Consider the following 21215-nt stretch of genomic DNA (forward strand, 5'->3'; position numbering starts at 1 on the left):
GGGACCTTCGTAGCAGGGTCGGTAGGTGTACGCTTCTTGTCGAGCTTCTCGAGGGCGATGTCGATATCGCGGAGAGAGGCGGCGAAGACTTGAGCTTTGGGCTGCTTAGCAGCAGTGGTGAAGGCAGCGGCGTTCACCTGGAAGATCTTGGTATACTCAGGACCGCGCTGAGGCGGCGGAGAAGGCGGAGGTGCCGGAGGAACTTCTGGAGGGAAGCTGACAGTAAGGGAAGTCCAGTCGATGATAGGTCGGTGTCGTCTGAACCAGGGGAGGCCGAGGATAAACTTCTGATGCGGTAGGGACGTAAGGAAGCTGGTGATCGACATACGCCTGCCTCCGAGGGTGATTGACGTGTGTACAACATGAGTAATCTTACCAGTGGTAGTCTCCGTGCCGTCAAAGAGTTCAAGGGTGCGAGGGTACTTCAGTTCCTGGGGTTCGAGGTTGAGAGAGGTCGCGAGTTTATAGTCCATAAAAGACTCGCCTAGTGCGCCAGTGTCCATGAGAGTGAGATTGGAAGAAGAGAGTTTCTTTGAGCCGATATTTACATTCGTGACGAACGGTTTGCAAGCGTGGTCCTTGCCCGTCTCGTCGTACAGGTCTAGCTGTGCTGTATTGATCCTCAACTTCTTTCCTCTCTTCACTTTCGGTAAACGTTGTTCTTGGTCTTCATCGCGTCGATGAGGAAGACCTAGGCTTTTTCCTGCTCAGCGGGAGCAGCAGGAGCAGGCTCGATAGCGCCGACAGCGCCGCGAACCGGGTTGCGGGCGTTACGGGCAGCGAGCTGCGGACAGTTGGCTGCGATGTGGCCTGGACCGCCGCAGTAGGTGCAGAGTCCGGCCTGGCGACGGCGAAGCTTCTCTTCGGGAGTGAGCTTACCGTTGACGAGGCCCTGGACTCGAGGGACGGCGGCACCAGCGCTGAGATCCATAGCGTCACCTACAGAGACGGGAGGGAGAGCCGTAGGAGCGGCGGCGCCTAGTGGAGCAGCGAAGTGGCTTCCGGGACCACGAGGCTGACGACCTTGAGAACGGGAAGCGAGGAGAGAGGCGGTGTGTTTCATGTTGGAGTCGAGGCGCTGGCAGGTCTCGACGAGCTCACGGAAGCTCATAGCACCGACGTCCTTGTCCTCGAGGGCTCGAAGAAGCTCTGCTGACAAACCACGGCGGAGAGTGCTCTTCTTGGTCTCTTCGTTGTAGCCGGTGAACCCGATGTCGCGGTTGAAGGCCGCGAGGTACTCGGCGAAGCTCTTGTTCTTCTGGAGGAGGTTGTGGATGGCGTTCTGGGCGGTGGCTCTACGGTCTGGATCACCAAAGGCAGCACGGAGGTCCCGCATCAAGGTGAGGACGTCCGGGCAGCCGATAGTCTGCGTGGCGTTGTCGATGTAGTGTTGTACCTGAGCCGCGGCGTCTCCCCGAAGGAGGGAGAAGACGTACGTGACTTTGTCCTTCTCTTGCGGAAAGTGGTCGGCATTAGCCAACAGCTTGATGGTGAGCTGTGTCTCAAATGCCTCAAACTTGCTCTTGTTGCCGTCGAACTCGTCTGGGTCGTTGACCTTCTTGGAGAAGTGCTGGCGGCGGTTGTCGTCGGCGTGCGGGGCGAGGTTCTGGAAGGTGTTCACAATACCTTGAAGGTATGTTGCTTGGTTGTTTGCTTGCTCGACCTGCTGGGCGGTCTCGCGGAAAGAGGAGACGGTGCGGTTGATGAGAGCGTAGGCGGTGTCGGGGTTGGCGTTTGCCCAGGCACCGAAGGCAGCGGCGTTCGAGAAGGGGATGTCAGTCCACTCACTGAAGTGGAATGGAGTGTCTTGGTTGTCGAGGTTGACACCTCTATCGGTGGCGTGGTCACCCATGAGGATGACTCGAGTGGTTGACGGTTTTGTTGGTCTTTTGTGATGTCAGGGCGAGAGCCTGGCCTGTGAGATGCAAGGGTGAAAGCGAGAATGCAGGTGCGAAGTGCAGATGCAAAAGGGTATGGTATGATTGCTACACAAAACAAAAGACGAAGAAAGCAAGAGAGGCCTGGGGAAGGCCAGATATTTATACGCGACCCTCGCGAGTGCGTGTCCCCGCATCAACAGGGCTAACCCGTGCGAAGCCGCGCTCAGCAGCTTTGCTCAAAACCTTATTCCAACCTGCCCTACGTTCCGAGTCTTCCACGTGCTTCTTCCAGGGTCCAGCGCAGTCGCGGGTGCTCGCGGGAGTGCCGTGAGTCACACAGTCACGAGCCGAAGTGAATCTGTCAAGGTTGGGTAGAGGGGTGAATTTGGAGGGCTGGGTCCCGTAGTGAATGTTGCGGGGCATATGATTCTTGGCGCTCACACACCAAGCTGGACTGTCACTTCTTGACGACTTCTGAGCACTCTGAGGCTCTTCTGTCCCCACCTTCTGAACACTCTGTGGGGAGACCATGACATCTAGGGACTACGGACCTCCTACTTAGGCAAGTCGGTACAGTACCTAGTATAGAAGGTCATCGCTAGTGTAGTCGTAAGGGCCCGCGAATCAGTACTAGCGTATAAGGGCATTCGACCCGGAAACGAGCCGAACTACCGGGTAAGGGACGAACAGCTAGCAACACGGTAGGAAGGTGAGAAGTCGTTTGTAGAGCAACTATAGAAAGAGAGGTGGAATAACTAGGGTGTAGGGCATAGTAGACGCCCTTAGCCAGCGGGACAACCTAAGGAATGGTTAGCTACGAAATCCGCGGTCAAGCACCCCCCGAAGCTCATCTACTACCGCCTTACGAGGGTATAGAGTAGCATAGCAACCTAACTGCGAAGCGAACACATCGGCCTCTAGGGGTACCTATTATAGAGGAAGGTTCTAGGATACACGAATACTAGCTGCCCCTACGGCTATCGCTCCCAGAACGTACGGCACGTACTCCTCGTCTGTCCGAGGTGGTCGCTAGGAAGGGGGGAGTAGATGGCAAAGGCGAGGAACCGGACGATTAGGGCACTTCTTAACAACGCTAAGGACCTACGGCGCATTACGAACTGGATACTAGAGAAGGGCTGGCTAGAACAGTACCGCCTAGTAGGAGCAGTGTAGGAAGAGAGGGCACGACGTAGCGCGAGAAGACCGGCTAGGAGCGGGGGCTAACGGGGTAGTGACATGGACTACGCACGTTCAGGGGGAAAGCTAATCTAGACAAGGAGTAGTCGGGGGCGGGAAGGGTTCTCACCTATTCGGGTTTCCCTTTGTACATAACAATAGATATATACCTGCATAGGCCGGATAGGGTCCTAGAACAGGGGAATGACAAATCTATCTATCTATCTATCTATATGCCATGTCCACTGGCAGTCCCTGGCTGCACCAGTATTGACTCAGTCTCACTCCATGGAAACCAAGCAAAGACGTGCGCTCCTGCGGCGGAGCCTCCAGCCACTCTTCACAGGACTTCGCTATGCTCGGTGGGTATCCTCCATGTGTTATTCCTACCTGGTGCGCGTGCGCCAGGGCATCCTTCTGCCATTTCAAGAACTCTCGTGCGTGTTCAGATTCGGAGCCTGAACTCTGCACCCGAACAATTCTAGCCAGTAGATCGACCGGCATGCTGCTTTCACGCGTTCGAGCCATGAGATAGCATCCGTACACGATCTGGTACAATGGGTCTTTTGCATTGTTGGTGTACATCACCGGTGGGTCCCGCTGGTTGTGGCCGCGGCAAGCGTTCAGATCTTTATCCAGCTGCGCGCTCAAGGGTCGAAGGTCTTCCCGTCGTAGGTACTCATGATACCACGAGAACGCACTGCAGAACAGTAGGCTGAGGGTGGCCTCCTGGTGCCAATTTGTAGCTGCAATCTGCCTGGTAGCATAGGTCTTTGCGTCTTCACGTTTCCAAGGATTAGAGTGAAGCATGTTCGCAAACTGCTCCACATCAAAGCGCTGAACACTTTGCACTTTCTCTTTGAGCAATACGTCCAGCATGCCTGGATGATATTCGATGATCGCCTTTCGTAGCTGGCGATGGATGATTTCAGTAGGATTCGGTAAACCATTGGGATAGTTGCTCAGCCATTCTTCGACTGCCCTATAGACCACCTGTAGCACAGCAGGCTTCCTCAGAGTCTCTCGCAATTGCGTCAAGCCCAGCTCGCAGAACGTCTCCAGCTCAAGAACTTTCCTTTCTTCGATTATGTCGAGCGGAAACCTGAAAATAGAGGCCAGTTCATGGGCGAAGTCGAGCGGCGCAGTGCCCCCTGCGTTCCAGTGAAGAAGAAGGTACTTGCCATAGACGAAAACATGATAAGTATCGGTCTTGTCGTGTGACGGTGTGACTTTGAGAGCGGAGAAGTTGTGATCCTGGAATTGCAGTCGAAGATTTCCAAGGTCGCTCAAAAGGTTGCTCTGACCACCGGTCACATACCATGACAGTATGCATTGCAAGGACAAGGCGTTGAGCGCTCGGCAGACCACGCTATTGGAGTCTCGGTAGTCTGAGCGTGGGTCGTCCACCAAACTTCGCTATGACTTTGCGAGTTCTTGTTCTTCGGGAAAGAGGCGCACGATTTGGGCAAGGTCCATGTTGTCATAGTTGGCGATGATGCGTAGCACAATTGGCTGGAGTTGGTTGAACTTGTTCGCGCCTTCAGCTGTAGCCATGTGAACAGAGTGTTGGTGCACTTTGAGAACTGTAGCTTCTGATCACCCAGCGAGCCTATATAGCTGGCATAGTGCAAGTGTTTGTCCATGCGACAAACCGCAGACTTCGAGACATTGCGAGATGCGGACTACCTTTGTCTCGACTTGATCGCGCAAGCATCTGGAAGAGTCCGTACGCAAATGTCCTTGGTCTCTGTCGGTTCCATGCTGTATGCAGTTGTGCTGCACCCAGACAAGGCCAGTGTGCTTTGGGCGCCTGCGGTGGTGCTGTGTGCAAGTCCGCTGTGATAGTGATACCCGTCTGTGTTAATGGGCGTGCATTGTCAATGACCCCGAGACTACCAGAGACAGTGGCTGTAACCGTGCTGCCACGGATGCTGTTACCCCAATGCTTACCGTAACTGCTAACCACGTTCATGTCTGCAATTTTGCCGTGGGATGTTTTGTCTTTGCTCTGATAGCTGATCATCCTGCTCTTTGCCCGACTTGCCGTGATTCTATGAAGGATCTGGAGGCCCCAAGTGATGCCATCAAGGCATAACAGGTCGCTGTTCCCTTAGCGACAGCCCAGCTCATCGTAGCAGATGTACTGTCGGTTTTCTTCGTACGGTTGGAGAGGATGTGTCGTTCTAGCAGACAATACCCGCTGACCATACCGCTCAAGAGCGAGCGTGCAAGTACAGGGGTTCAGTCACGGCTCATGGCCCTTTTCACGTGGCCTCATATGCCCTCTCGTAAGTGCGGTTGAGCATCCATCTCTTGGAAGAGACAGCTGCCATATCGCGTCGCGCTCATTAACCGGGGTGATGGGCTTTGGCGTAGGCGAGTCGATCGAGGTATTGCTCTGTGCACAAACTATTAGATCGACCGGTGCGATGATGTCGCTTGGTCGTGTGATGTCCAGCGAAGGTACGTGCAGTCATCAAGTATCGCAAGATCGCCCGCGGAAGGTGGAGAAGTCGCTTCTGGGTGAAACCCGGCTTGATCAACATCTCCTCATGACCCAACCACTTCTTTCCCACATCAACACCATGTTCCATGAAGACCACATGAGCCCTCCCCAGAGTCGGTGAGCGTCATAACTCAGCATACACCCCCATACTTCCCCATCCCGCCAAGCCGACAGCGACAGCGAACCTCGCAGCGGCGCTTTCTGCCAACCACTCACAAGGCTGGAACAAGATCAGGAATGACGCTGTTCAGGTCGCGTGTTTCAAGTACATGCATGCATCAAGAATACTTTTAGTCTTTCGGAAGGACGATGCACTGCTATCCGCTGAGCATACCTGCCGTGAAGGTCCACATCCGTGTTCTCCTACTTCCTGGACTTCCTGTGCTGTGCTGTGCTGTGCTGTCAATGATGTCGACCAAGGCGGGCATCAAGATCCGAGAAGTGTTGCTCGGCTGGACGATTGCTGTCATTAGGTGGGTAGGAAGCAGTTTCGAAGGTTCGTTATTGGCCTTTCCGTGCGGCTTCCGTTCAGCCATAGGCACGAGCGGCTTATGTGTGAGTTTGAGGTATAAGTGAGTGGAGGGTTTGTTTGAAAGGTATTCTTCCCTTCTCCCCTCGACCTTACTTATCCAACACTTCTCAACATCGCAATCACCATGACATTCACACTCCTCCACGCATTCCTCCTCCCCGCCCTCATCAGAGCATCACCGCTCCTAAAACGAGACTACCCACCCGTCGGCGCCTGCTCAGGCAAATGTCAAGGCCGCCTCCACGATCCCGCCGTAATCTACCGCGAAGACACATCCACCTACTACCGCTTCACCACGAACGACGGCCTCCACACCGCCACGGCCCCAAGCATCGAGGGTCCGTGGACAGACCAAGGCCCAGCCCTTCCGGACGGCTCCAGCATTGATTTACCAGGGAACAAGGATCTATGGGTATGCACAACCTTGCCATCACGCAGATAATCCATGCACGGCTTACTGATTGAACCCCCCCAACCCAGGCTCCCGACCTCTTCCACTACCAAGAAACCTACTACCTCTACTACTCCGTCTCGCAAATAGGCTCCAAAAACTCCTCCATAGGCGTCGCCACCTCCCCCTCCCTCGACCCCGGCTCCTGGACCGATCACGGCTCCATCGGAATCCCTACCTCCCCGGATTACAACCGCATCGATGCCAACCTCTACTACCCCAGCGGCGGGTCCCCCGTTTTGAATTTCGGGTCGTTCTGGCAGAATATCTTCCAATTCTCCATGGAACCCTCTCTACTGAAGATCACTGGTGAGGCGAAGCATATCAGCCAAAACACCACCACTCGTCCAGCAGGTCTAGTAACGGGAGCGCAAGAGGGCGCGTACCTGTTCTTCTGGCAAGGGTATCATTACCTCTTCCTCTCAGGCGGGAATTGCTGTAATGAGCCTGGCCAGGGGAGTGGGCTTGCACCCGCTGGGGAGGAGTATCATATCCTCGTGTGCCGGTCTTCCGAGGCGTCGGGTGGCTTTGTGGATCGGCAGGGACGGGATTGTCTCAATGGGAATGGGGGGACGTTGTTGCTTGGTAGTCAGGGAGATGTGTATGCGCCGGGTGGGCAGGGGGTGATGTTTGACCCGAAGTTGAAGATGGTGGTTGTTTATTATCATTATGTCAAGCCGAGTGTGTCGTATGCGTATGATGATTTCTTCTTTGGGTGGAATAAGTTGGATTTTGAGGGTGGGTGGCCGAGGGTTGTGGCGTAGGGGGTGGGAGATTGGAGATTGGAGCTGGGAGTAGATGAGATGGAGCGTATATACACTCACAAATCACGACTTGATGACATCCGACCACATCTTTCCCACTTCCTCGCTCGATCCCTACCCCGTCACCGTTGAAAACGCTACATCCTCCTTGCTCAGCGCCACACTCCTGTACTTACTGATGAAATCATCCCTCGGGATATACCCTCCACACATCCTCCTCTTCCCCGTAAACGCCGCCCGCCCATGCAGCACTCTCCAATTGTCGAAAATGACCATCGTCCCCGGCTCAAGTCTGAACCAATACACATTCTTCGCATCATTGAGTAACGCATCAAACTTCGCCGCAGCATCGTACCACCTCTCCATATCCTTAAAGTCCACGGCAATACCTGCGCGATCTGCATTGTTCCAGCGGACCTGCGTGAGGTAACCCCCTTCTGGATCATGAGATAGGGTAGAGAACGCGTGTGATGGCTGGATAGAAATCCCCTCATTCCCGGAAGCGTGCGCGTACACTCCCGTCTCGGCGAGGATCTTGTACGCCTCCCGGTCCTCGACATATAACTGTGTGGCAGCGCCAAAGCCGTCGACGAGGCTTGATTCGCCGCCCGTGCCGTCGGTATGGGAGAGCATGTGTAAGGCTTGCAGACCTGCGGGCTCGGTGAAGTAGGTGTTGTCGGTGTGCGGTTCGAGAGCTTCGGAGGTGTAGGCGGTGTCTTTGAGGGAGAGGTCGGAGGTGAAGTCGTAGAAGCCGCCGTAGTGGGTTTCGCGGATGGGGCCGATGGATTTGAGGAGAGTTTCTGTGGCTTCGGGGGTGACGGGTATGTCTTTGATGAAGCAGAAGCCGTGGGTGCGGATTTGGGTGAGGAGGGAGGCCATGCCGGGCTGCTTATCTACGGTGGAGTAGGAGACGGATGGTGGCGAGTTCGAGATGTCGGCTTGCCAGATGGTGATGGGTGTGAGGCCGTAGCGGGACTGGGTCATTCTGTGACCTCTTCGCTTGAGGATCGAGGCGACTGGTATTTCACTCGTGTGGCCATCACCGAAGGTGACTGTGACTGTGCTGTCGTTCGGTCCGGACAGATCGCAGCTGGTGATCTCTGTGTTCATGTTACCCTTGAGGACATTGATCTGGCGTTGGGCAGTGTCGACATTCCGACATTGAGAGCATGAGCAGTTGTCTCGTAGCCAACGTCCAGATATCGTTGTGGTGTGGTTGTCGGCCTCGTTGTAGAATTGCAATTTGCCATCATTAAACTGCAGTGTTAGTTCCGGGACCCCTTCGCCTTCAAATCTTGGTATGGGGTGCTAAGATGCATCAGTATTGGTCCATTACTCCCGATGAGAAGCATACTTACAGCAAGGTAGTCCGCATTCTTCAGATGATCAGGTTTTGCCGATGCTTGGAATGCCTTTGGCTGTGCCACCGCACGTTCGAAAGGTGCATCTTGTCCAAGTCGTGGGCTTTGGGTGTTCAGAGCAGGCTCTGCCCTCGCAGTCGTTGTATTCAGCTGTCTTCTACTACATCGGTGTATGTGTGTGAGTCGTCCAGTCGTGAAAGTGGTCCTGCCAAATTGACAGCCGAGGTGCTTCCTGCCCTGGTCAGCCAAGGAAAGAGGTCGGGGAGGTCATTGAGAGAGCATGGTACCTTGTCGTACCACGAATGGCAAACGAGAGTGTAGACATGGTACTTCTGGCTATGTCAGCTCATCACGGTGTGCATGGTGGATTCATGTCACCGACAAGGTCGAGGGACATGTGAAATACACATGTAGCTCGGGAAAAAGCCCCACTCGAAGCTGATTGGACCACCAGGAAGTGGCGGTACGAGATAGTCAAAAGGCGAAGATATTGGATTCGTGTATACTTAACGTACACGGTAGAGAACCCACATCATAGTTTCAGCTTATCGTGTACGACTAACATACACTGTTAGGAGAACTGCCGCATCCGTCTGCCGGATGTTACCCAAAAATCGTCGCATCGTGTTGCAGCAAAATGAAAGCTCCAGCGAAAAGTATTCATGCCCATCGTCCCCTTGCCAATCGTATACACTCCACTCTCTCAACTTCGGAAAACAATGGTAACCTGGTCCTCGACAGGCGCTGTGACCAAGAGTCTGCCAAAGTATCATACCTTCTTTCTCCATAGTTCACGCCTTACAAATTTTCATCGTCAGTGGCTCCCTCCTCATCTTCGTCGCCAGACAGATCTCCAGTGAGAGCGAGAGTGGTCGCCACCATGAGCCCGCTAGTCTGGTCATAAAGACCAACATCATCGGTGTCGTGATCCTCCCTCAGCTTCGTTGGCAGCACCTCCTTCGAGTACGAGAGCTGCCATCTCTCCTCCTTCGGGTTCGCGCTCTTGATCTTCCGAAACCTCTCTGCGCCATGGCTGTTGGAAGTGACAATGTCGCCCAGCAGCGGGAACATGCGACTGAGGGACTCTCGGTATGATGCATCCACCAGTAGAGTGATGATCGCAACTCCGACTGCCTCGTTCTCCACACCGAGTTGAACATAGCGATCGACTTCGGCTGGGTAGATAGTTGCAGTGCGAAGGTTGTACATGAGTGTGCGTGCGCGCATCATCTTCTTGTTAAGGTGAGACACGGCTTGGAAGTCGGACGTCCAATCTGCCTGGTGGTATTGGACCCAATCCTTGATGACGGCAGGGGTGAATAGGAAGAAGCTGGCCAAGACGTAATCGAGGGTGATGTGACTGATGAATTGCAGCTTGTTGTAGCGCAGGGCCAGGGTGCGAGTTAGCTTTGGCGAAGAAGATCGCTCTAGAGCGAAGCGGAAGTTCATGCGTACGGCATCGTAGAAGATGATTCTGGCCTCGCGGTGGAACTGCTTGTTGATACGCAGCAGAGCCATACCAGTTACGTGTAGACGATGGCGTGCCTCCATCTTCTCGTAGTGGTGCTTCATCGGGGATGGTGGCATGACTGGCTCCGTGTCTTGGGCAAGAGCCGACGGGGGAACGTAGACCACGGCAATGGGACGCTCGAATGCTGCCGCCGCCACGAGCTTGTAGATGACATTGCGCAGTTCCGGGGCCAAGTCGAAGAAACGGAGCTGGTGGAGCTCGCCCGCCTTGTCGAAGAAGCCGTACATGTTGCCTGGGCTCGTGGCACCTCTTGTGGATAGTTCGACTCTCCTCCTATCTCTGCTGAAAGGCGGGCAGATAGAGACAAGTTGTGAGAAAGAGTCTCTCCTGAGGTACAAGAGGCGCCTTCACGTGTCGTGTGTTGTGAGAGCGTGACTTCCCATCGTGGCGTAGACCAAATCTGCGTTGGGAGAAGTGAATGGTCCATCTTGCAGCTTCGCGAGCGCACCTTTGGTCGGGGAAGTGAACCGACGGCTGCTTAGATCAGTGATTCAATGTTGTCTATCCGTCATCTTCCCAGTATATGTGTATACAGATTGAAATGATAAGGAAAGCGAGGAGAGCCGGGTGTTCTCTTCACTTCGCAGCGGCCGTGTCTTATCATATAGGGTCGCTGAAAGTCGACACAAAGGAGCTGTGCAACATGCATATGACCTCTACTCGTGGCTTTTGTATCATGTCTGGCCATTGGCTATGCATGTTCGACATCATCAGGCTTGTGCCCACTGCTGCAGGCTAGCAGGAAATTCCGCTGCCCCTTCGGCAGCCAGCCTGTGCTGTAAAGGGAAGGGCTCGAATTCATCCAAATCCAGGACATATCGAGACTCGGCTGCTGCGCTGGAAACAGCGGACAACGTTTGACGTCCGCGAAGTGCCATCTCCATTCTTTAATCCCCCAGGTCTTCCGCGCTGATTACCTTTGTGCCTGCTCTTTCGTGCCGGGTCGATATAGCAAAGTCCTCGATGTCCATGGTCCGGAAGTATGCACTGTCTCATCATATGGACCGCTTGTGTCGTGGCTTTCGTTATGGTCGCCGCTTCCGCACCAAGGAAGACAGAAGAACACGCACGATGGATGCTCTACTGTTTCAGACAGCACTGTGATGGTTCCGCGATGGAGCATGTCCAGACCATCGTAGTCCTCCATATCGGCGCTTGCTATCCATGACACCAATGTCCTCCTTCTCTTGCCTTGATTCTGCAACCCCTCTTTTCAGCCCAACACTCCAGTGCAGCAGCATGATATGGTGCACGAGCATGATGCACGTGCAAAGGAGTTCGTCGATGTGTGGTACAGCTGGAGCAGATGATTGTGGATATCTAAATTTAGCGCGGCCGGAAATGGACGCAGCAGCAGCAGCTTCCTTTTCGAAAAGTCGTTGGCAGCTGCTCCACCAACAGAACGACCACCACAGACCAAGAAATCGCTCGTCAGGAAGATACCTGGCGACTTCTTAGACACCCCCAACACCACATATACCGCGATCGATGGGCTACTCCGCTCCCTCAGCCACCACCTTCACCGCACACGGCGACCTTCTTCTCGCACCCTTCTCAGCAGGAGCTGCTGGACTGTCGCAGACCGACTCGAGCTTCACCACGCGCCTCTGGCTAGCGGTATTTGGCCCACCGTAGAGGACACATCCTTCAAGGTGGGCGAAAACTGCTCCAATACAGGCTCTGCGACACTGGATTCGTCCGGAAGAGCCGCTCATCACCTATACATACCTCTTTTGGAAGAACCTGTTTGCACAAGCAAACGAATGAGGACCACTAGCAAGGTCTTCTTATGCGATAGCTAGACACGCCATCACCCTGTCCACGCACAGAACTGTGGGACAGCCAAATTTCTAAGCGACTCGAAACAGACTGCTATGATGCCAGGCATGGACATCGAAATCAGCAGCGGCCATGCGCTTGAGATACAGCAATCGCCACCTACCAGGATCAGTTCTCCACGCCCGCGCGAGGTACCCGCCGAGGCAGACAGGATGCCAATACCGAAACTCGACCACGAGGCGCTCCGAGAGAAGGCAAAGAAACGTAGGAAGAACAAGAAGAAGGGCATGCAGCCTGCTGCACCAGCGGTGAACGTGATCAAGGGGTTTCAGACACCGGTCACGTCTGGCGGCGAGGAGTCAGATGCGTCTACGAACGGGACACCTCGGTTTGGCGCGGCTAGAATGCAGGACTTCTCGAGTGTAGCATCAAGCCCAGCCTTGCGTCCTGCTACGCCCGGGAATATAAGTGCTTTGAAGGCACGTCTAGATGCACTGGACCTCGACGAGCACGCCAAGATGCCCAGTCTGGCCAGGGTCATGAGCAGCAAGTCGGACTGCGACAGCGGCCTGGCGACACCATCTTCCCGTGGCAGCGATGGTGACAAGACGGAGATGGAGGCCTACGATGTGCCACTTGACCAGGACTTCATCAGTCCGGAAGCTGGGTCTGTCACACCGCTGTATGCTTCGCAGGCAATTGAGGGAGGGTTGCGAACCGCATCGATCCACCGTAAGATGCAGGCGGATGACTTCAAACCTCTGCGATGTCTCGGTAAGGGCGCTTTTGGCACAGTGCATCTTGTACGACAACAAGCAAGCGGCCGGCTCTATGCTCAGAAGCAGTTCAAGAAAGCGAGTCTCACGGTGCACAAGCGTCTGATTGAGCAAACCCGCACTGAGCGCACCATTCTCGAGTCTGTAAACAGGCATCCCTTCGTCGTAAAGCTGTTTTACGCTTTCCAGGACCAGGAGAAGCTGTACCTTATCTTGGAGTACGCACAAGGCGGCGAGCTGTTCACGCATCTGGCTATGGAACGCATGTTTTCCGAGGACGTGGCGGCCTTCTATCTGGCGGAAATGGTTCTCGCTTTGGAGCACCTTCACCACAATGTTCGTGTCATCTATCGCGATCTTAAGCCCGAGAACTGCCTTCTCGATGCCGAAGGTCATCTACTACTTACCGATTTCGGTCTCTCGAAGGTCGCTCTTGACGATGACGAGGACGGATCTCGAGCAAATAGCTTCCTTGGCACCATCGAGTACATGGCGCCGGAAGTCATCGAGGGCAAAGGCTACGACTTCTCGGTCGACTGGTGGGGACTGGGTGCTATCGCATGTGACCTGCTTACTGGTAAGCCTCCGTTTGGAGGAGGCAACCACACCAAGATCCAGCAGAATATTCTCAAGCAGAAGTTGCAGCTGCCGTACTTTATTGGGCCGGATGCCAAGGACTTTCTTACCCGCCTTCTGCGCAAGGAGCCACACAAGCGTCTCGGTGGTGCGTCTTCCAAGGATGTGAAGGCTTTGAAGGCACACCGTTTCTTCAGGAAGATTGATTGGAAGAAGCTGGAAAGGCGTGAAGTCGAACCAGTAAGTATCCGCTGCTGCGTTCTCGTGATGCATATACTGACTACTCGCAGCCCATCCAACCTGTTGTCACAGACCCTGAGCTTGCGGAGAACTTCAGCAGCGATTTCACGGATCTTCCACTTAGCCCCGTGGTCACTCGTGGCAGCAAGCCTTTCGACGATGATGGTGATGATCCATACGTCGCGGCCGAGAGCAATCCTTTCGGCGGCTTCAGCTTTGTTGCAAGCAAGAGCTTGCTTGATGACGACCAATTCATGCTGGACGCTTGACTGCATGGACGCAACGGCAGCTCTTTTGGTCTGAACACGTCTTGTACATCGTTGCACAGGCAGTACATGGAAGCACGTGTTGTGCGACTTGGACACTCATCTGGACTGCATATATTGTTAATACTAATGAAGGAGTCGCACCTACCGCACATTCATTTGAACCACATCGAATCAGCTTTGAATCATTAAACCTGTCTCTTGCAACGTAGTCGCGTCCGTCTTTGTCGTCGCCAGGGTTTCTCGCGTTGGTCAGATCGACCTCAGCAATCTCGGCTGACTGCCGACAGGCAGATCCTTACACAACGTCATGCTCGAGCACAACAGCTTCACGAGCGTTGTGAATGTGCAACCATCCTCAGGTACGTCGCCAGAACATCATGCTCCGTGACTGTCCATCAACAAGAAAGACGAAGTACTGTTGATGTTGTGACCATGTCACACGCCCATGCCGGATCGCAGCTTCCGCGTCTCCACATCTTCCTCCACGTCCCGCCAAATTGTGAGCGGCCGCTAATGAAATAGAGGTTCGCCGATCATATCCTGTTCCTGAAAGGCCACAGTGGTCATGTTGCATCGATCATGCTTTCACGGCACCCCTCTTTCTTCATTCTCTTCGCCCGCACTGCACTCCGCTGCGTTGGCATCCGCGTGTGCCTGCAGGACTACTATTCGATAGCGGCGCATGACTGTGCTGACGGAACAGGAAACAGAGCTTCGAAAGAGATGATGACGGCGATCTCATGCCTTGTGCGTTGGTAACGCTCAAAGGAGCTATTTCGTGTGGACCAGTAAATCTGGGTCGGAGACTATAACGCATATGCACGACACCGAACTTACTGCAGCTATTTATTGACAAGGGTTGGGAGTGCGGCACGAGATGGACAGGGAGGTGGAATTTATTCTGTCATGAGGTTTGTTGGGCCACACGTTTCTATTTGTTCCTCGATCCTCTTCGCGAGATTTGCGTTGGTTCAGTGCTTTGCCTTCTAGTTTCCTGCTTCGATCAGCAGCACCACTGTCGTTGACTCCATAACATTCTCAGTTACACAGCATGCGATCCCTTTCCATCATCGCTGCAGCGACTGCTGTAGCAGCATTTCCTCAACAGTACCAGCAACCTCCTACCCACGGCGGCGGCAACGATGGAAAGCCCAGCTATGTAGGGACCGGAGAGTCAGCACAAGAACGCCAGGAACGCTCCGCAGCCGTAAAGGAAATGTTCGAGTTCGCCTGGAACGGCTACTACAGATACGCATTTCCCAACGACGAGTTACAGCCTGTGAACAACAGCTTCAGCAACTCCCGTAATGGATGGGGTGCTTCGGCTGCTGATGCACTTTCTACTGCGTTGGTTATGGAGAGTGGCGAGATTGTCAATCAGATTGTGAACTATGTTCCAAGTATTGACTGGAGTGTGAGCAAAGATGATGAGGCAGTGAGCTTGTTTGAGACGACGATCAGATACCTTGGTGGATTGCTTTCTGGATATGATCTTCTGACGGGGCCACTCAAGGAGCTGGTCGATGATGAGAGTAAAGTGCAGGCTTTACTGGACCAGGCACAGAACCTTGCGAACAACCTCAGCTATGCTTTTGATACGCCTACTGGTATTCCCCACAACAACTTGATCTTCAGCAACCGCAGCAATACTGGAGATACCACCAACGGTCTTGCTACGATCGGTACTCTGGTTCTTGAGTGGACCCGACTTTCAGATTTGACTGGTGACGAGACATATGGACAGCTCGCACAAAGGGGAGAGAGCTACCTCCTCAACCCACAGCCATTGCCCTTTGCTGAACCCTTCCCTGGAATGGTTGGCACGAACGTAGCAATCGACAACGGATCCTTTGTTGATAACTCTGGAGGCTGGAACGGCGGCGATGACAGTTTCTACGAGTATTTAATCAAGATGTTCGTCTACGATACGAGCAGGTTTGCTGAGTACAGAGATCGGTATGTACAAGATCTCCTGCACCTGCCACTCACCACTGACACATCGATAGCTGGATCCTCGCAGCCGATAGCAGCATCCAATACCTTGCCTCGCACCCCTCCTCTCGTCCCGATCTAACGTTCCTCGCCGCATACAAAGGCACCACGACCATCAATAGCTCACAGCATCTGGCATGCTTCGACGGTGGCAACTACCTCCTCGGTGGTATCGTCCTGAAAGAGCAGAAGTACACAGACTTCGGCCTTCAGCTGGTCGACTCGTGCGAGGACACCTACAGTCAGACCTTGACCGGCATCGGCCCAGAGTCTTTCTCATGGAACACGACTACTCTGCCGGCTAACCAGACGGAGTTCTACGAGAGGGCAGGATTCTGGATTACTAATGGAAACTACATCTTGAGGCCTGAGGTTATTGAGAGCTTTTATTACGCATACCGTGTTACTGGCGACCGGAAGTATCAGGATTATGCATGGAGTGCTATCCAGGCTATCAACGCTACCACGAGAGTTGGCTCTGGATTCAGCAGCATTAACGATGTGAATGAGGCTGGAGGAGGAGGTTTCATGAACTTCCAGGAATCATTTTGGTAAGTCGCGCCCCGTGCTCCACCACCGATATCGCGCCTTGAAACGGCTGCCGCGTGACTTGATGGCACAGCTAACGGGTTGAATTTGTATAGGTTCGCGGAGGTGCTGAAGTATTCATACCTGATTCACGCTGAGGATGCAGAGTGGCAGGTGAACTACGAAGGCAAGAACGAGTTTGTTTACAACACTGAGGCGCATCCCATGAAGGTTGCTGGCACGCCCATATAGAGGGGAGGAAGTGTCGGGGGGATGGTCAGCATGGCTCTTTGGGTAGCGTAAGGCATAGTAACGACAGATATTCCGTATTCGCTTGTTGATACCAGGCTGCCGCGAGGCGCAATGAAGGTCAAGAGTGCTGAACAACAGCAAAGACTTTGGATTCGAGTTGAGATGGCATTGCATGAAGCGCGAAAGACGGGTGGGTTTCAGATCTGGCATGTGACAACGCGCTAGTCTCGGCTTGCGCCGAAAACGCTTGCAAGGATTAACAATAACAAGACTCGTTTATTGTGCAAACTTCACCCGCACGCGATTTTGTTCACTCGCGAAATACACTTCTTCCATCGCAACCACAACGCCATCACAGCAGCAGCACCACCACCACCACAACCACCACAACCACCACGATGTCGGGTTTGCGCTTGCCGCCCCGTGCCGCCGCTCAGCAGAGCACGATGGCTCCGCCATCATCACCGCCACCACCACAGCAAGGCACCAAGAGAGGTGCAGAAGACGACGACGACGACAAGCACGGCGCAAAGCGCCCACGACAAGACTCGGCCGCACCAGCAGCCACCACAGCACCACCACCGCCACCAAAAGGCACCAAGCGCAAGTCGCAAGACGCGGGAGGTCGCTCCTCCAAGCAGCAGAAGACAGGCGGCACCTCTGCTCGACAACTCGAGTTGTTGAGAGAGAACCTCTTCTTGCTGGAGGAGCGACGCGACCGCGTCGCGGGACAGTACCAGGACTTGCCGCTTGCGGTCCGCAGAGACGTGCGTCACATGCACGGCAACGAGCAGTTTGTGTTGGCGGCACTACTGCAGCACATCACAACGCCATACGCCGCAGCAGCACTGCCGGACGTCGAGGCAGAGCTGCCGATCGCGGAGTTGTGCCCGCGTGACGACCATCTCCTACGTGAGTCCAAACAGGCAGTAGGAGAGGCGGCGGCGAGGGGCGATGAGCTCACGCCAGTACTCAGCCAGCTAGTGCTGGACACGATCACGGCGGCCAATGCCAGGCTCGAGATGATCGAGGCCATGGTGGCGAGGTTGAAGCGCAGCTACGCTGAGAGCACTACAAGGTTTTCGGAGAGGGCCATGGTGCTGGCGTGGAACGTGGTCTGCCAGCAGATACAGCGAGGCGACGATGTCAACGACGCGTACCAGTACGTCAAGCAGTTTTTGGAGGCGTGGGCAGCACTGGATGACCTGGTTGCCACCAAAAACGAGGAGCGCCGCTTCTTCTCCTAGGACACTTCGAGCTTGTTCTCGGCCAGCGGCAGGGCCACGGAGACTACAGAAGACGAGACGGAGACGGAGACGGAGAGCGTGGCGAGCGATGAGGAGAAGACTGAAGAGAGCGCGGCCCACCAACCACCAGCACCCACTATGCCCAAGCCATTTACGATACCTCCCGGCACCCTGTTGCCCTTGGATCTTGACCAAGATTTGCCCTCGGATGCTGAGGAGGATCTCAAGGCCCTTTTTGGCGAGCGTGTGCTGGGAGACGCTGGAAGAAAGAAGAGACAAGACGAGGCGCGAAAAGCCAAAGACAAGTCGAAGCGAAAGACGACCGGATCAGGGATGTTTGACACAATCTTTCTCGACGAACATGTCCCAAACCCACCACCGCCGCCGTCACCCGCCAACGATGCCACACAGCGTGCTACGCCGCCGCCGCCACCATCATCACCACCGCCAGCCAATGATACTACACAACCACGACCATCCGACCACAGACAAAACGCACCGCCACCGGCCACTGATGCTACACAACAGGCCATACGGCCACCCGCCACTGATACTACACCACAAGCCGCACCAGCCATTGCTATCGGAGTACCACAAGAGTCATTTGCGGCATACAAAGATGCATGGGAAAAGATAGGATCAAACAAGTGCAGTCCTGCAGACCTACCGCTTCCCCTCTGCACTACTAATGTCCAGATACTACGTACTCAGCTACGGAATGAGGTGAAGGCTCTTCATGCAGCAACATCCCGTTGGGAGGTGCTCAGGCGAGAGCACTTGGAAATGATCAATACAAAGACCCGCGATGAAAAGTACACAGGTTACAACATCTTCAAACTCCGCACAGAAATGTTCCTGGCCGATGGAGTCTTCGCCGACTGGAAGGTGGAAGAAGAAGGTGGACATGCCGTTGTCAAGCTGTACTGGGACGCAGCCAGAACCAAAGATCTGGACGCAAGTGATACGGAAGAGGACCTGAGACTACATAATGGCAAGCTGGCGGCTCTCCAAGAACACTTCAAGAAGGAGAAATTTAGAGGGCATCAGGATCAGCTTGATAGACGCACGAATTGCACGCACCTTGACGTCGAGCGGAGGACCAGCCAAAACATGATGGTCAAGGCGATCTACAATGGCATCATGAACTTGAAGGAGCAGACCGAGAAGGCCATCAAGCGAGGTGGAAAGAATCCACAACAAGAAGACATTGATGCAGAGAAGTGGGTACCAGATCGAGATCCGGAAGAGTGAACGAGCACAAGACGATTGTCGGAGAACAACATTGTCGACGGAGATGCACAAGGCCGCATTCGACAGTGTACAATGGAGCCACGGAGACGCACAGCAAGACGTGTTGCAGGAGAGTGGTTTTGGATATACAACATGGCGCTCGGAGATGCATAGGAGTGCAACTGATCAGGAATTGGACGAGTTGTCAAAAACTTCATGGAGGACACGAGTAAGCACGGAGATGTACAGGAATGCATCTGATAAGGAACACATGTGGTGCTATGAAGCTTTGTGGAGCTGGGGCTTGGACCGATCGGGAAGGCATGTGTCGACTGGCGAACCGAGATACCTTGAGCTCTTTCCCACTTTGTGGTTGAAATCGAGCCAGGTACAAACGGACATTGCCGTCACACACACACTTATGACCAACAAGCCAGCAGCCGGCAAGCAACAACAAAGGCACAGGCACCGAGCAGCCTTCGCGACTCTTTCCCTCCCACACCTCGGGACAGAAATGGAGTTGGGCTGCTCACGAGACAACGGCAAACTTACTAGTCAGAACTCCCTTCCTCCTCCTCCTCCTCACACGGACGGAAAAGAAGGTAGAAGGTCGACTAGAACAGATCGTCGTCGTGCGCCCGCACCTACGAATATGACGACGCCATTCCCAGTCTCGAGCCAGTTCTGCGAGTAGTAGTATAGCTCCAACGGCAAAAAACGCTTAAACCGGCAATTTGTGCACATCACTTGTACTACTTCGCACCTTCTCTGCTTTTTCTCTAGCAGCACCAACCTTGCACCTCTCTTTCTCTTTCTTCCTTACCTGCGTACGCAGACCCTGATCAACCAAGCCTTTCTGCCCGCATCAGTTTGACGTATGCCAGATTGTAGATCTCTGCCACCACCCATCACGTCGGTAAGTCGTCGATCCGGGAATATGTTTGATCAGATTATCAGCCGAGCCAGCGTGCCAGTGTACCAGTTTCACCGTCGACGTCGACTCGCCTGCCTCGCCTGGCAACACTACAGCAACCGAGCGGTAGAAGGTACACAGGTACCGCACGAGGAAGTACGGGGTCGTGGAGCACGCCATCATGATAGCATGCGGAGTCAAGTCCAGTAGCACGTGTATGTCAAAGTCAGTCGCAACTTCCTCCAAGGCAAGGCCATGGCCAGGACTGCACCCGGATCTTCTTCCATCTATCTTCTCATGCCACTGTTCAGAAGAAATCTGTCCCTCTCTCTACTGCCATCACCTCTTCCACCCTCACCGTAACCATCAATTCAACACCACAAACCATGGCCTCACCACCCCTCTCCCCAACGGTGACCCACACCCTCGAAGCACACGGAATCCTAGGCTCCCTGGTAAACCAACCCATTCCCTCCTACCTCCAGCGCGAACGTTCGCGAAAACTAACCCCCACCCCCTCGCCAAACAGACCTGGGCAATCCTCTTCCCCCTCGGCGCCATAATCCTCCGCCTCATCAACTCGCCCAAAGCCTGGCTGATCCACGCCGCCATAATGTCCTTCTCGCTCATCGTCTTCGCCGTCAACGTCGGCACGGGACTCTGGGTCGTGATGGATTCGTGGGGGACCAAGGTAAGCTTGCCCATTCTCTCACAACACAACGGAACAAGGATGCACATGGGCTTCGCTAAACCTGCACCGCACCCAGGTCGGCGACCTCAACCGCGACCTCGGCATAGGAAACGCCCACACCATCCTCGGCCTCGCCACATTCGCCTTCGCAGGGCTGCAACCTTTTCTCGGTCTAATCCACCACTTCATGCAAAAAGGCAGCGGGTGGTTGACCAAGAAGACGTTCATCGGGGCTGCGCACGTCTACATTGGCCGGTTACTGATCTTGCTCGGAATCATCAACGGCGGGATCGGCCTGCTGTGGGGGCGCACGAGCTCAAGGGCTCAGAATATCGCGTACGGCGTGGTATGTGCGGTGGTCTGGGTGGTTTATATTTTGATGTCGCTGGGTTACGAGGTTAGGAGGGAGAATAGGAGTGTTGAGACGGCGAAGGGGCTTGTTGAGAGGAGTTGGGCGGGGAGTGGGAGCTTGGATAGTAGTCCGACTGAGGGGGAGGGGAAGTTTAAGGTCTGAGTGTGAT

The 21215-nt window shown here is 54.4% G+C and overlaps 10 protein-coding genes across 10 annotated transcripts; 6 read left to right on the plus strand and 4 right to left on the minus strand.

The window, feature by feature from the left end:
* Positions 1–3285: 3285 nt before the first annotated feature.
* On the minus strand, positions 3286–4610 carry CLAFUR5_10649 (uncharacterized protein; the record flags this gene model as incomplete). The annotated part of the gene is made up of 3 exons (XM_047909797.1): positions 3286–3315; positions 3447–4425; positions 4480–4610. 3 exons carry the CDS (start codon positions 4608–4610, stop codon positions 3286–3288), a joined length of 1140 nt encoding a protein of 379 aa, XP_047764423.1.
* Positions 4611–4738: 128 nt separating this feature from the next.
* CLAFUR5_10650 (uncharacterized protein) lies at positions 4739–5079 on the minus strand (the record flags this gene model as incomplete). The annotated part of the gene is made up of 2 exons (XM_047909798.1): positions 4739–4866; positions 5007–5079. 2 exons carry the CDS (start codon positions 5077–5079, stop codon positions 4739–4741), a joined length of 201 nt encoding a protein of 66 aa, XP_047764005.1.
* Positions 5080–6218: 1139 nt separating this feature from the next.
* CLAFUR5_10651 (Arabinan endo-1,5-alpha-L-arabinosidase A) lies at positions 6219–7309 on the plus strand (the record flags this gene model as incomplete). The annotated part of the gene is made up of 2 exons (XM_047909799.1): positions 6219–6506; positions 6575–7309. 2 exons carry the CDS (start codon positions 6219–6221, stop codon positions 7307–7309), a joined length of 1023 nt encoding a protein of 340 aa, XP_047764006.1.
* A 114-nt stretch (positions 7310–7423) lies between these two features.
* Positions 7424–8995, minus strand: CLAFUR5_10652 (Trimethyllysine dioxygenase; the record flags this gene model as incomplete). The annotated part of the gene is made up of 3 exons (XM_047909800.1): positions 7424–8617; positions 8668–8902; positions 8958–8995. The coding sequence occupies 3 exons, from the start codon at positions 8993–8995 to the stop codon at positions 7424–7426; spliced, it is 1467 nt and encodes a 488-aa protein (XP_047764003.1).
* A 473-nt stretch (positions 8996–9468) lies between these two features.
* On the minus strand, positions 9469–10428 carry CLAFUR5_10653 (uncharacterized protein; the record flags this gene model as incomplete). The annotated part of the gene is made up of 1 exon (XM_047909801.1): positions 9469–10428. One exon carries the CDS (start codon positions 10426–10428, stop codon positions 9469–9471), a length of 960 nt encoding a protein of 319 aa, XP_047764004.1.
* Positions 10429–12075: 1647 nt separating this feature from the next.
* On the plus strand, positions 12076–13841 carry CLAFUR5_10654 (Serine/threonine-protein kinase; the record flags this gene model as incomplete). Its single annotated transcript, XM_047909802.1, has 2 exons — positions 12076–13572; positions 13623–13841. The coding sequence occupies 2 exons, from the start codon at positions 12076–12078 to the stop codon at positions 13839–13841; spliced, it is 1716 nt and encodes a 571-aa protein (XP_047764009.1).
* Positions 13842–14892: 1051 nt separating this feature from the next.
* CLAFUR5_10655 (Mannosyl-oligosaccharide alpha-1,2-mannosidase) lies at positions 14893–16613 on the plus strand (the record flags this gene model as incomplete). The annotated part of the gene is made up of 3 exons (XM_047909803.1): positions 14893–15797; positions 15848–16384; positions 16478–16613. The coding sequence occupies 3 exons, from the start codon at positions 14893–14895 to the stop codon at positions 16611–16613; spliced, it is 1578 nt and encodes a 525-aa protein (XP_047764010.1).
* Positions 16614–17059: 446 nt separating this feature from the next.
* CLAFUR5_10656 (uncharacterized protein) lies at positions 17060–17860 on the plus strand (the record flags this gene model as incomplete). Its single annotated transcript, XM_047909804.1, has 1 exon — positions 17060–17860. The coding sequence occupies one exon, from the start codon at positions 17060–17062 to the stop codon at positions 17858–17860; it is 801 nt and encodes a 266-aa protein (XP_047764007.1).
* A 138-nt stretch (positions 17861–17998) lies between these two features.
* On the plus strand, positions 17999–19111 carry CLAFUR5_10657 (uncharacterized protein; the record flags this gene model as incomplete). Its single annotated transcript, XM_047909805.1, has 1 exon — positions 17999–19111. The coding sequence occupies one exon, from the start codon at positions 17999–18001 to the stop codon at positions 19109–19111; it is 1113 nt and encodes a 370-aa protein (XP_047764008.1).
* A 1278-nt stretch (positions 19112–20389) lies between these two features.
* Positions 20390–21208, plus strand: CLAFUR5_10658 (uncharacterized protein; the record flags this gene model as incomplete). The annotated part of the gene is made up of 3 exons (XM_047909806.1): positions 20390–20458; positions 20533–20694; positions 20771–21208. The coding sequence occupies 3 exons, from the start codon at positions 20390–20392 to the stop codon at positions 21206–21208; spliced, it is 669 nt and encodes a 222-aa protein (XP_047764011.1).
* Between the last annotated feature and the right edge of the window lie 7 nt (positions 21209–21215).

This window comes from Fulvia fulva, chromosome 7 (assembly GCF_020509005.1).
Source record: "Fulvia fulva chromosome 7, complete sequence".
NCBI lineage: Eukaryota > Fungi > Ascomycota > Dothideomycetes > Mycosphaerellales > Mycosphaerellaceae > Fulvia > Fulvia fulva.